At 41.8% G+C, this 13,033-nt stretch overlaps 2 protein-coding genes across 2 annotated transcripts; both read left to right on the top strand.

Annotated features, from left to right (window-relative positions):
• Positions 1 to 114: 114 nt before the first annotated feature.
• Positions 115 to 11,794, top strand: LOC134670538 (histone deacetylase 11). Its single transcript, XM_063528347.1, has 8 exons — positions 115 to 234; positions 342 to 465; positions 742 to 852; positions 1,429 to 1,520; positions 6,909 to 7,113; positions 8,599 to 8,765; positions 9,348 to 9,456; positions 10,429 to 11,794. Exons 1-8 carry the CDS (start codon positions 227 to 229, stop codon positions 10,612 to 10,614), a joined length of 1,002 nt encoding a protein of 333 aa, XP_063384417.1. The 5' UTR covers positions 115 to 226; the 3' UTR covers positions 10,615 to 11,794.
• On the top strand, positions 2,927 to 4,006 carry LOC134670537 (uncharacterized). The gene has a single exon (XM_063528346.1). It carries the CDS (start codon positions 2,933 to 2,935, stop codon positions 3,998 to 4,000), a length of 1,068 nt encoding a protein of 355 aa, XP_063384416.1. The 5' UTR covers positions 2,927 to 2,932; the 3' UTR covers positions 4,001 to 4,006.
• Positions 11,795 to 13,033: the final 1,239 nt, after the last annotated feature.

Genomic DNA, 13,033 nt, shown 5'->3' on the forward strand with positions numbered 1-13,033 from the left:
TTTGATATAAAACACATTGAGAAATCTTTATTTATTCTGAGTTATTATTTTGGTTCTTTCTTAAGCAATAGTTTGTATGTATCTCCGTAAACACTGACAGCTGTCAAAATTGTTGTCAAATCTTCGCTCAATACCAAAATACAAAATGTTGTTGTGCGGAATATCGAAAATGACCAAATAACGCGTAAAATGTAAACAAGTTTTCCAACTTTAAAGTTTATTTAAAATGACCAGGTAAATTTCTTGTCCTTTGTTGTAGTTGTGCTACAACATTGTTGATATTTTCTCGAAATTGCGTACTAATAAAACATAGCGCATTATACGTATTCATTTTATTTCAGCTTATACTTCGATATAAATGAAAATCAGTGGCCACTCATTTACGACGAAAAGTACAATGTGTCCGTTTGCGGTCTAGAGAAATTTCACGTTTTTGACGCCAAGAAGTGGAGTAATATTATTCAAGTAAGTCGAATGTTTTGGTAGTTTCTTGCTACTTTTAACACGTTTGCTGCCCGACCGGGTCGAAAGACTCGATCCGATGGAAAGTATGCCGTATTTTATTGCAAAAAAATCAGGTAACATATATTTGCTTTTTTAAATTTAAATTTCTAATTTTTTTTAATGCAGGGAGTAAGCCAGAAAAAAAATAATTAAAAATCAAACTATAAATATAATTATCTAGATATTATAGATGTTGTGGCGGTCAAAAGGTTAATTAATAATATTAATATGTTACAGTATCTAAAAGATGCAGAATTCATTACTGACGAGTGTTTGGTGAAACCTAACGAAGCTCAGAAAAGAGATTTGAGACGAGTTCATACAAAACGATACCTAAATTCATTAAAAGTAAGTATTCTCACATAACATAGCATGAGAGTGCTGCTACAGAATCTCGCGCGCGATGAATACCCGTTATTTCAAATTTTCAAAAGAAAAGGCCCGGTAGTGTAACTTGTGCGTGAGACGTTGTCGCGGCGCTCTTGTGCTAAGCCTACTGACTGAACACCATTCCTATTTTATAAGGTGGGAAAATTCTTGATACAAATAAACTTTATATAAAAAAAAATATAGGAAAGAATACTATAAAGTTAAGGTTACCATCGCCTACACTGTTAACTGTACAGCAGTGGCCCTTATGCCCTTCGTAATAAGGTCCACCCATGTACAGTTAGGAGTGTTGTTGTTTGTAAGATGACAAATATTTTGATTTGTTGTTTGCTTGTGTCTATTACTTTTATTTTTGGACCTTGGTCCTTTTTTTTTATTCCGGGGTCCATATTTATTTAAACTTAACAATGAAAAATTTACAAATGGCGGACGTCCTCGAATTTGGAGCAGCCCAGCACACTTGTTTGCCAACGTCACTGAATAAAAAAAAATTACATATAAAGCTGAATGACAAAACTTTAATTTATATTTCAGTGGAGTATGAGGGTGGCCATTATAACAGAGGTGCCCATGGTTGCGTTGCTGCCGAATATATGTGTCCAATATGCGTATTTGAGGCCTATGAGGTATGTATGTATTTTTAACTTTTATATTTTCCTCTCCAGCTCTGATTGGCTATTCTTATCTTGATATTTCTGGACAGCACTGATTTCAACTTTAACGATTTTTAAACATTATTAAATTGCACTAGAGGACTTAATCGCGTATTTAAGTTTTATGATTTACCTCCGACGTTTCGAGGACGGCGTTGTCTCCGTGGTCTCGGAGAAGACTGGCTCAAGTTGACATCAACATCTAGCCGCGTGCTACTAAAAACTTACGTTACTTACTTTTATGTTTCTTCTTCTTCTTCTTCTTCAGCGTGTCAGGCGTGGCTCACTCCGCGATTTCGTCGCTTTGCTACAGGTATCTAAAAGTACATCCGTTCGACCTCAATTTTGGGGTTTGTCATAAGACGCGCGTGGCTCTGTCGCCACCTAGCGGCCATATCTGTGCTGATCGTGACAGACGCGTTTTGTTAGATAGTGAGTCTTCTGTACCCAGTACTATTATTTATTCTGTGAGCGTGTGCTCGCCCACCGTTGGGCATACGCCATACGCCTCTCCAATCTCTCTCCATTTTGAGCGATTGTTGGTCACCCTTATCCAGACTGGTCCCGCAGTCTCCTTTATGTCATCGGACCAACGGGCAACTTTTACGTTTACGTGTGTTTAATAAGTCCCGTTGTGCAATTTAATAATTTTTGGACAGGTTTCTATAATGCCAATTATCCAGTGAGGAAAATAGGGAATACCCTGGTGTGGAGATGCAGTCGTCGATTTTCCTCTTATGTTATATAAAAATGTCCAATACTCTTCTGACCTGGTTTCCCATACCATACCTATTCCTCTTAGGACTTCTCTTTTTGCGGCTTTTTCTAACCAAGTATTAAACTGAAAAATAGGAAAAAAGTAATCAAGATGGTATTACATATATATTATGTGTGCGAAAGATATAAACGATCAGGGTTGTTGGCTATAGGAGCTTTCCACGGGCTGTCCCGTATAAACGGATTTTATTTCCTGTGTTGCGACTTTTTCTCGGCATTTAAAGCAGGCGATTATTTTTCTGTGCATATTTTTGACCATTTGAAAAGGAAACTCTTATACAATGCAATTCTATAGAAAATTCGCGTTTGTACGGGACAAACGGTGAACAATCGGCACAAACGGTAGACAATAATTTCATGGAATGCACAAGTAAGAAAAATACACAAGTAAGTATAACGGGTTAGCACTGATTGACTAGCACGTTATCTTTTCGCGGATAAGCAAAGTAATATTTTTGGTTTTAATTCATGGAATGCTCCTATAGTAGCTAGCTTATTGGCTGTTAAATACCTACGTAGTGGATAATTTACAATGTAATGGTAATAAGTTCGCTCGGGTGCATCTTTATCAATTGCATGCGTCACAAGTCGTTCATGGATATAAATAAATGTGCAAAATTAGCTCAGTCGCAGCCATGGCTCCGATAGCCACATACGTGTTCCTCGACTTGGGAACTACCAGCAAATATGCAGATTCAAATGAAATAACGGAGTTAAGCATGGTGGCAGTGGATCGTCAGCAGTTCCTTGATAGTATTTCGCAAGAAAACCCCGAAATTCCAAAATTTTTAAATAAGCTTACGCGGTGTTTTAAGCCAGAAACACAGAAGATAAGTTATACCGCGCGCGCCGACGGTACAGGCGGTTTCACGGAGGAAATGTTACAAGGTGAATTATCCCTTAACGAGTCTTGTTTCCATTTGATCGATACATTTCTCTATTCTCTGGCAAAACCTGTGTGTATAATTGCACACTATGGCTTCCAGTCTGACTATATTATATTAAAGAGGTATTTCACGAAACTTCAGGTGAAGTTTTCTAGTGAACTCGTCTGTGTTGACACTCACCAAGCGTTCTACGATATTTTAGAGGAGAAAAGAGACGAGAAATATGTTGAAGAATATTTGGAACAGCTCGGTTTAATTCCCGCAAATTCATCAAAACCCATCAATCGCGAAAGGGATATCATTCGGGATGCCGCTTTTGAGGAAAGGCCAGGAATCCGAAAGATTTTGGAGACAATGCGAAATGATAATCCCTCGTTATCGTCATGTAATCCATTACCGGGACAGGACGCCTTGAATCCCGGTAATTCCTCAATGCCGTCAATTACTCCATTACCGGGACAGGACGCCTTGAATGCCTTTATTACTGAATTAAAAGAGGGACTGAGGAGATTTTTGAAAAATCATCGACGGAAATATGAAAGAAAAGATAAAAAGAGAGCCAAACGTCAATATCCATGGGGTCCAGAAATAAATATGCCTGGCGTTAGTTACGAATTGCCAGAAACCTACACACGGGTGTTCAAGCGGAAGCCTAGGGACGCGCATAAAGCTGAGGTTGATTGTATACTGATGCTGGAGATTGCTGTTAAACTCGGCCAAGACTTTGTAGACTGGGTTGATGATGAAACAAATCAACTTCTTTTCCCTTCGTTAACCGAAGAGATATAACGGGAAGACAGATAATAGTTTTATTATTTTAGGATTAGACAGAACTCCGCAGAAGTACCTACGTATTGTAGGTTCATATATCAGTCACTATATGCGGTACATTAGGGTCGTGCACAAATCACGCGAGGTTCGATGGGGGGAGGGGGGTCACGAAAAACTCACGATAGATCACGTTGGGGGAGGGGGGTATAAGGAAACCGCAAGTATATTTTTCTACAGTAAACGAAACTAAGAAAAAAAAAACCAACCACATGAGTAAATACCTTTTCTCGGTTTCGTTAAGCATATCTTCACTCTGCACTTCAAAAGAAAAATAAACAATATTTTCTAAATACAACACTATTTATCTTAAAATTAGGTCGAAGGAAAAAAAATCAAAAAAATACACGTGAGGTTGCGTGGGGGGAGGGGGGTAGCCAAAAACCTCACCAAATAACACCAAGGGGGAGGGGGGGTCAAAAAGTAGCCAAAAATACCTCGCGTGATTTGTGCACAACCCCTTACCTAGATACTTACTGTAATAAACAATCGCAACAATCTGACTACTTGAGATTATTTCATTGTAATAACGCATAATGCGCCCGATAAAAAACCTCTATGTAGTTTTAATAAAAGTTACTTACATTTCATTATAAATTGGCGCCAAACGAGTTATTTATATAGTTTTGTTTAAGTTTTTACTTTGTGAGTTATTACGAAGTGATTTTATTGTACTGTAATTAAGGGTTTAAGGATAATTTAGATTGATTTAGATTGACCAGCCATTCTTGAACCGCCTGGCCTCGCGCGTGACGATGGCAAGAGGCCCGACAGAATGACCCTTGTTCCCTGGAGTGTGGGACGGCGTCTTATTTGGGACGCAACGTGTGTGGACAGCCTGGTACCGTCCCACCTTGGTTCAACATCATTGAGAGCGGGCGCGGCGGCCGTAGCTTATGAGGCGGCAAAATGCCACAAATATGTAGCTCTCACTGACCGGCATATATTTGCGGCATTTACAGTCGAAACTCTGGGATCGTGGTGTCCAGGCACTCACAAATTATTCCGACAGATCTCTAATGGCTCCTCTACACGATGGGCCAACGCCGGCCACTCCAAGGGACGCAGCCATGCGGTAGAATGAGATAGCAATATCACTTGCTCCCTCTAACGCATAAATGCGTCCCTTGGAGTGGCCGGCGTTGGCCCATCGTGTAGAGGAGCCATAAAGAAATATTCCAGGTCACGGGGACGGTAGGGCTGGCTCGTTCCTCGCCAAACGTATTGGCATAGCTATCCAAAGGGGGAACGCAGCCAGCCTTATCTCCACAGGGATCGGATCTGGGTGATCTAGCCTAAATATACCTACCTGTGTTGTGTACAATAAAGTGATTACTACTACTACTACTATATACATATTGGGCTAGGTCCCCCAAGTTATTTTTTTGTATTAGTTTTAGTTTTGTAGGTAGTTTTAATTTAAGGTTACTTTTAATTATAAAAAATAATTATGTTTCTGGTTTTAAATAAAGTACATTTAGATTTAATAAATTTTAGAAATTGTATGTCAAATCAAAAGTAATCAATTAAAATTTAAAACTTCAATCTGTTGGCCTAGGAGACTACCATACAAACAAGATTTTACCATTATTTCGTGCTCCAATAAAGTTTTAGAATGATTACTGTATAAGAAATTAAGAATATATTCTTAAGGATCTAGGAGGCCAATCTTTCAATCTTAGATAAGTCTTAGAGTGTATAAATTTAGCACATTTTATCAATAAAATAATACTGGCACAACTATTGATTTTTTGTGCCCATTTCCTAATATTGCGATGGTTCCTCTGATCATCGTACAGTCAAGTGTTGTTGAATGTAGTGGTAATGTTTAGTTTTTATAGTTGCCCAATTTCACGGTAGATGTCGCTGTTCTGTCGGCTACTTCGCGCTATTAAGATTTTTCCACAGCCCCTATATATAGTAAATTTGGTTTCGGAATAAATGAGTATTAAGTTGTCAAGAAAGTGTTTCATTACAAAAGGTAGGAAGTGCAGTGCAAGTGTAGTCAGTGAACAAGTGTAAAAATATGGGTGCATATAACTTACTCAAAAATATGTCCCATGGTTCTTAATTCGCTGACATAAGTGCTATTGGATATATTTTGGAGTATGATGTGTGCACACATATTTTTACACTTGACTGAACCACTAATGGGTAATCTATTTTCATATGGTAATAGGTACAGTCGCCGTCAGATACATCGGAGCGGCCAAGGTGTTCACAATATCTGAACACGCACTCGCAATAGACGCGTTGACAATAGAGGCGTGTTCAGATATTTGTGAGCACCTTGGCCGCTTCGATATATCTGATGGCGACTGTACCATTTTGTTGAATCGCATAAACGCCTTTGTAATACGAGTATAATGCTATAAATAATCCTCATTATCTATGAGGATTGTCTGCATCGCTTTCAGATAAGATAGGTATATGTTGCAACTTGCATATTAAGTACATGCACTTTAAAATCAATAACTACTAGTAGAGTTACGCGTACACGCGTTGCTGACAAGCTTACAGAGATTCCGTCTGTCCGTATAAATAATAAATTAATATTATGGGACATCTGACACAGGTCAACCTTGCCCCAAACTAAGCAAAGCCTGAACAGATTCTATATGGGTGCTAGGCGACGATATACATACTTATATAATATATAGGTCCATAGAAAACACCAATGACTCAGGAACAAATATTTGTGTTCATCACACGAATAAATGCCCTTACCGCGATTCGAATTTCGAACCCAGGACTATCGGCTTCACAGGCAGGATCACTAGTCACTACCCACTCGGTCAGACCGGTCGTCGGTATGTCACAGCCATTTGCTTTTTATGTTGTTGTTGTAACGTTTGTTGTACGTTTGCAGACTTCAGACCGGCGGCTCAGTGTTGGCTGGGAAGCTGGCGCTCGAGCGTGGCTGGGCGGTGAACGTGGGCGGGGGCTTCCACCACTGCAGCGGCGACCGCGGCGGCGGCTTCTGTCCCTACGCGGACATCACGCTGCTCATCCGCTTCCTGCTGGACGGCGAGCTCATACAGAACGCCATGATCGTCGACCTGGACGCTCATCAGGTGAGACTCCCTGTAGGATAGACTGATGTTAGGCCTTCGCTCTTTGCTGTCTTCCACCACTGCAGCGACCGTGGCGGCGGCTCCTGTCCCTACGCGGACATCACGCTGCTCATCCGCTTCTTGCTCGACAGCGAGCTCATACAGAACGCCATGATCGTCGACCTGGACGATCATCAGGTGAGACTCCCTTGTAGGTTCGACCGATGTTAGGCCTTCTCTTGGCTGTCTTCCACCACTGCAGCGACCGCGGTGGCTTCTGTCCCTACGCGGACATCACGCTGCTCATCCGCTTCTTGCTCGACAGCGAGCTCATACAGAACGCCATGATCGTCGACCTGGACGCTCATCAGGTGAGACTCCCTGTAGGATAGACTGATGTTAGGCCTTCGCTCTTTGCTGTCTTCCACCACTGCAGCGACCGCGGCGGCGGCTTCTGTCCCTACGCGGACATCACGCTGCTCATCCGCTTCTTGCTCGACAGCGAGCTCATACAGAACGCCATGATCGTCGACCTGGACGCTCATCAGGTGAGACTCCCTTGTAGGTTCGATCGATGTTAGGCCTTCTCTTGGCTGTCTTCCACCACTGCAGCGACCGCGGTGGCTTCTGTCCTTAAGCGGACATCACGCTGCTCATCCGCTTCTTGCTCGACAGCGAGCTCATACAGAACGCCATGATCGTCGACCTGGACGCTCATCAGGTGAGACTCCCTGTAGGTTCGACCGATGTTAGTCCTTCGCTCTTTGCTGTCTTCTCACTGCAGCGACCGCGGTGGCTTCTGTCCCTACGCGGACATCACGCTGCTCATCCGCTTCCTGCTGGACGGCCATGATCGTCGACCTGGACGCTCATCAGGTGAGACCCCCTGTAGGTTCGACTGATGCTAGGCCTTCGCTTACTTCGCTTGCTTAATGAGAGAGTGAGACGCAATGACATTGGACCAAGAAATTGGACTGGTGGAATACCACCCTTGTGAACTTGACCCAAATGGAATAGATTGCATCCCAGCACCAGCAACTGATTTTTATTCCGAAGCTCCTCTCAGACTCATAAATTGGTGAAGCGAAATGTATCATTAAGCCTCGTAAAAGCCAGCTGCCGCTCCGTTTAGAGACCTTCCACTTGAATTTTAAGTTATAAACTTCCATGAACGGGTCTCTGCCGGGCTAGCACATGATTGGCGCAATAGTACCGCGCGGCGACATAAACTACCCGTCCCTCTTTTATTAACATAGTTAGAAAAAGACGGGTAGTCTATCCCGCCGCGAGATACTGTCGCGCCAATCATGAGCTCGGCCTACTGGTCCTCCAATTCAAGTAAATTCGTCGATAAAACTCATTATTTTTTAACCCTTATGAATAAGGGGGTTAAAAAATAATGAGTTGAATACGAACAAAACGTCGGAAAGGGACAAACGATTATTATCGGCTTGTCAACTTTAGTAAACGTTTATGAATAAGGGGGTAAATCGTTTTCTATTCCAGGGTAACGGATACCAGCACGACTTCCTAGGCGTGCCAGAGGTGTACATAATGGACATGTACAACAAGCACATTTACCCTAGAGACCGCGAGGCGAAGCAGGCCATTCGGCGCAAGGTCGAGCTCGGCCATCGCGTCGAAGATCTCGAGTATATGGTGAAACTGAGGCAGTAAGTAAATTGGTTCAGAAATTCTCAAATTAAAAAAAAAACGGTCAAGTACGAGTCGGTCTCGCGCACAAAGGGTTCCGTACCATTACGCAAAAAACGGCAAAAAAATCACGTTCTATGGGAGCCCCATTTAAATAATTTATTATATTCTGTTTTTAGTATTTGTTGTTATAGCGGCAACAGAATACATCATCTGTGAAAATTTCAACTTGCCCGGTTTTTCAATTATACTGTTCTTTTATTATGGAGTTTGGTACAGTTTGTACGATCGCCCACACTGTTAACTGTCCATCGGTGAACCTTATTACAAAAGTCATAAGGTCCACCTATGGACAAGAGTATTGCTGTTTGTACTATTTCATGTTAACCTTTTCGACGCCGTGGCAAACACAGAAGCTGTCACTCGGACGCCACGTCACCGAAGTGTCGAAACTGAAATTGAACTTTATGCATATGCACGTAGGCCTATGTTTCTCTGTGGTCTGTGACCGATTAATCGGTCTTTGGCGTTGAACCTGCGGTGCGGACACATCGGTCATTGGCGTCCAAAAGGTTAATAATGCATTTATATTGGTGTTTCAGGAATCTAAAAGCGGCATTAAAGGAGTTCACACCCGACATTCTGGTGTACAATGCCGGCACAGACATACTCGACTCGGACCCTCTCGGCAACCTGAGGATTAGCAGTGTGGTGAGGCCTTTTAACCTCGTAAGGCACTTGACCCACCAAGAGCGAGTAAGCGATTAACTATCGGCGATTTTCTCGCCCAAGAAACGAACAAAAGATTAGGATCCTGTGTTGGTAAAAGAGACACATGTATTAATAGTTCATCGCTGGCTGTTCACACTGCCGGCGAGAACACTCGCTCTACTAGTTTGTCGCCACGATAAGATAAAACTAGCTCAGCGGTACTCGCTCGGCGATGCTCGCTTCGTAGTTAGAACTCAAGCTGCGAGACCAATAAGTCTGCGTGTTCGGCTACGCTGCAGCGCCCGAGCGAGTGACGCGAGTAATAGCCCGTCGCACTCGAACACTCGCCTATAGCCGAGCGACAAAACTATTGGAGCTAACACTCGCTTCTCGCCGCTCGCCCACTAGTTTCTAGTTTATTGTTCTACTCGCTTATCGCTCATCGTCGGTGGTGGGACAAGTGCCTAAGGCCCAAAGTGCAATACAATGTCTGTTTCAATTTAATTCGAACTTTTCCAAAACTGCAAAAAGTAGCATTTATTTTGTTTCATTGGCCCTAAAACAATCGAAAATAACCCTAAATCGAAAATAACCCTGCTGTATAGTAGTATACAGCAAGGTTCAAATTAAAAATAGGGAAAATTTTGTATGCTAGGCCTTATTACGAGGTTAATGTTTACCGGCTCGAAGTACAGTCGCCACCGGATATATCGGAGCGGCAAAGGTGCTCATAAATATCTGAACATGCCTCTATTGCCAAGGTTTTAGAGTACGTTCAGATATTTTTCAGGACCTTGGCAGCTCCGATCTGATGGCCTAAAAGTTTCAATCATGTGTCGAAAGATGGCAGTAACTGTGGCTACAAAATTTACTTTGACAATCCGCCTCTAAATCAAATTCTCTTTGGCAATACCAATACCAAGGAATCCAAGGATAATCAAAAGATACCAATAATTGAACGTTTGTTTTCAGGGTATAATAAAACGTGACGAATTCGTGTTCGAAATGTGCCGATCCCACAAGATCCCGATAGTGATGCTGACGAGCGGTGGGTACCTCCGGAAGACTGCCAGGATCATCGCTGACTCCATCATGAACTTGCACAGAAAAGGGCTGATCACTGGTCAGTGCCCGGTGCCAGATGAAGATGAAGATTAAGCTCGGTGATGAGGGCGCCACTTACGCTTAAGAACCTGGAGTCAGTCCATGAAAAGTCTGCAGCGGATTTGATAGCCCACGCAGTGTAAGTGTTATTTATACGTCATAATTTCATAGAAGTTTGACGATTAAAAAGACACTTGCACTGCGTGGGCTATCAAAATACCATACCAATACCGAGAAAATGCAGTGATTTTGATAGCCCACGCAGTGCAATTGTCATTTTAAACGTCAAACTTCTATGAAATTATGACGTAGGTATTATGACACTTGCACTGCGTAGGCTATCAAATCCGCTGCAGACTTTTCTTGGTCCGACTCTAATACAGCTATCGGCAATTGGGGTTGGCCGGTGGAAGCTTTTAGTAGATGGCGCAATCATAGCTTGCCCTATCAATCCCTAGAGTTGTGTATTTTTTTTGTTTTTTTAATACCCTGGATGCCAGGCCTTTAAGCCAAATCTCATAGAAAAAGGGGCAAGCTATGATGCCACCATCTATGCAAACCTTTGATAGTTGTCTACCCCATTGTCAAAAATGCAGTGAATGGACAACAAATCCAATTTAATTTCAAGAAATTCAAGCTAAATACTTAAAAGAAACTTTTTGGTTAATTTCGGAGATTGCAGTTGTAATTGCTATTATGGGTAAATAAAAAAAAACCAGCCAAGTGCCAGTCAGACTCGCCCACGAAGGGTTAATTCCTTACTATTACGCAAATGGGAGCCCAACAGCCATTTCGACGCCGTGTCGAACACAAAAGCTGTCACTCTGACGCCACGTCACGGAAGTGTCAAAACTGAAATTGAACTTTATTCATATGCACGTAGGTCTATGTTGCTCTGTGGTCTGTGACCGATTAATCCGTCTTTGGCGTTGGACCTGCGGTGCGGATATATCGGTCATTGGCGTCCAAAAGGTTAAAATATGTATTTTTGTCTCTTGGTTCGATGCTCACGTCGTAAGAACTTATGAAATACCTACTATTGAATTTAAGAACTTTTTAATCTTGAAATCGATGTTAGTGAAGTGATTGATCTCATTTAATAAGGTGCCAAAGATTTATATTTATTAAGTGTTAGTGCAAATTAAATTTGCTGTTATCGTCTTGAAAAGATGTAGCCTAGTCTTCAACAATGTGATAGAAATATTATTTTGTCCAAATAAAATATTTTCTTCTACACTTGCGTATTTATTTATAAATCAAATGTGTTACAACATCTAAATGGCTAATTAACAATGTGAAATAAAATATATGCTAGCAAACTAAACCTATATTAGATGGGTTTAGTCCGTAGCTCATACAGATTGTATTTAAACTTCAATTTGTTTTAGAATTAGTAACACATTTTCATCCAAACACAATTACAAAACTACTAATTAAAACTATACAACTACTTTGAAAAAAAAATCGGTCGCACTGTACTAACCCTTTAACCGCCAGAGTCTGATATATAAGACATTACATATCCAGCTCATTTCGCCACAGTCTGATAAATAAGTCAAAGATCTGACTTGGTTTTTACAGCACATTTATAACTCCCGTAACTATGCCAACCTTATTAGGGCCACCCCACATCTAGCGTGTTTCGAGCGTCGGCGTCTACAATTCTATGGCCGCTGCTCGACGCAACGTCGACGCAACTGCGCAGCGACGTCATTTTCCATAGCGCTGACCAGACGCCGACGCTCGAGGGACGCTAGATCTGGGGTGGCCCTTACTCTGCGTGGTACAATTTACTGTCGGTGGCGACACGAGCACGCTCGATCAAAAATTGCTGGCGGTTAAAGAAAGGACGCTTACCTCGCGGAATTTCGTACATTGACTCGCCTGTTCCTATCTCTATGGCACGCGCGTAATTATATTGCTGTCCCGCGGTCAATGACACTGTGCGAGAGGGACAGCAACATGATTCATAATATGGGAGGTCCGTAACTACTCAGTGAGCCGGTTTCGGCAGGGAGCCGGTCTAATTCCTTGCCATCAGATATGTTGAAGCGTAAGCAATTCATATATGGTAAACAATTAATTGTCAAATGATAATTAAGCGCGTTCAATACAGATATGAGCTAGTGGGTCCATGTACGAAATTCCTTTTGGGAAGCGTCCTGTGTTTAGCCAAATATACAGTAGTGTCGTCCCTTTCAAACCAATGGATATAAGAAAACGAGACGACACTACAGTGTTGCACTTTTTAATTTCTACTCTTTTTTTGCCAAGCTGTAGGTTTTGTTCGCACTGTTGTTTGCTTTGCCAAAATAACCCTTGATTAATTTCTATGGAACCCATATGAGTACCTAAGTTTTCTATAGAAGCATATATAGTAATAATAAATCTCAAAGTATAAAGTGCTAGGTTTGAAAATGTTCGTTCTTGTGACCTCGTAACAGAAATACTACGTTCCAATAATCTGAAGTGA

Source organism: Cydia fagiglandana, chromosome 14 (genome assembly GCF_963556715.1).
Source record: "Cydia fagiglandana chromosome 14, ilCydFagi1.1, whole genome shotgun sequence".
NCBI classification, from domain to species: Eukaryota; Metazoa; Arthropoda; class Insecta; order Lepidoptera; family Tortricidae; genus Cydia; species Cydia fagiglandana.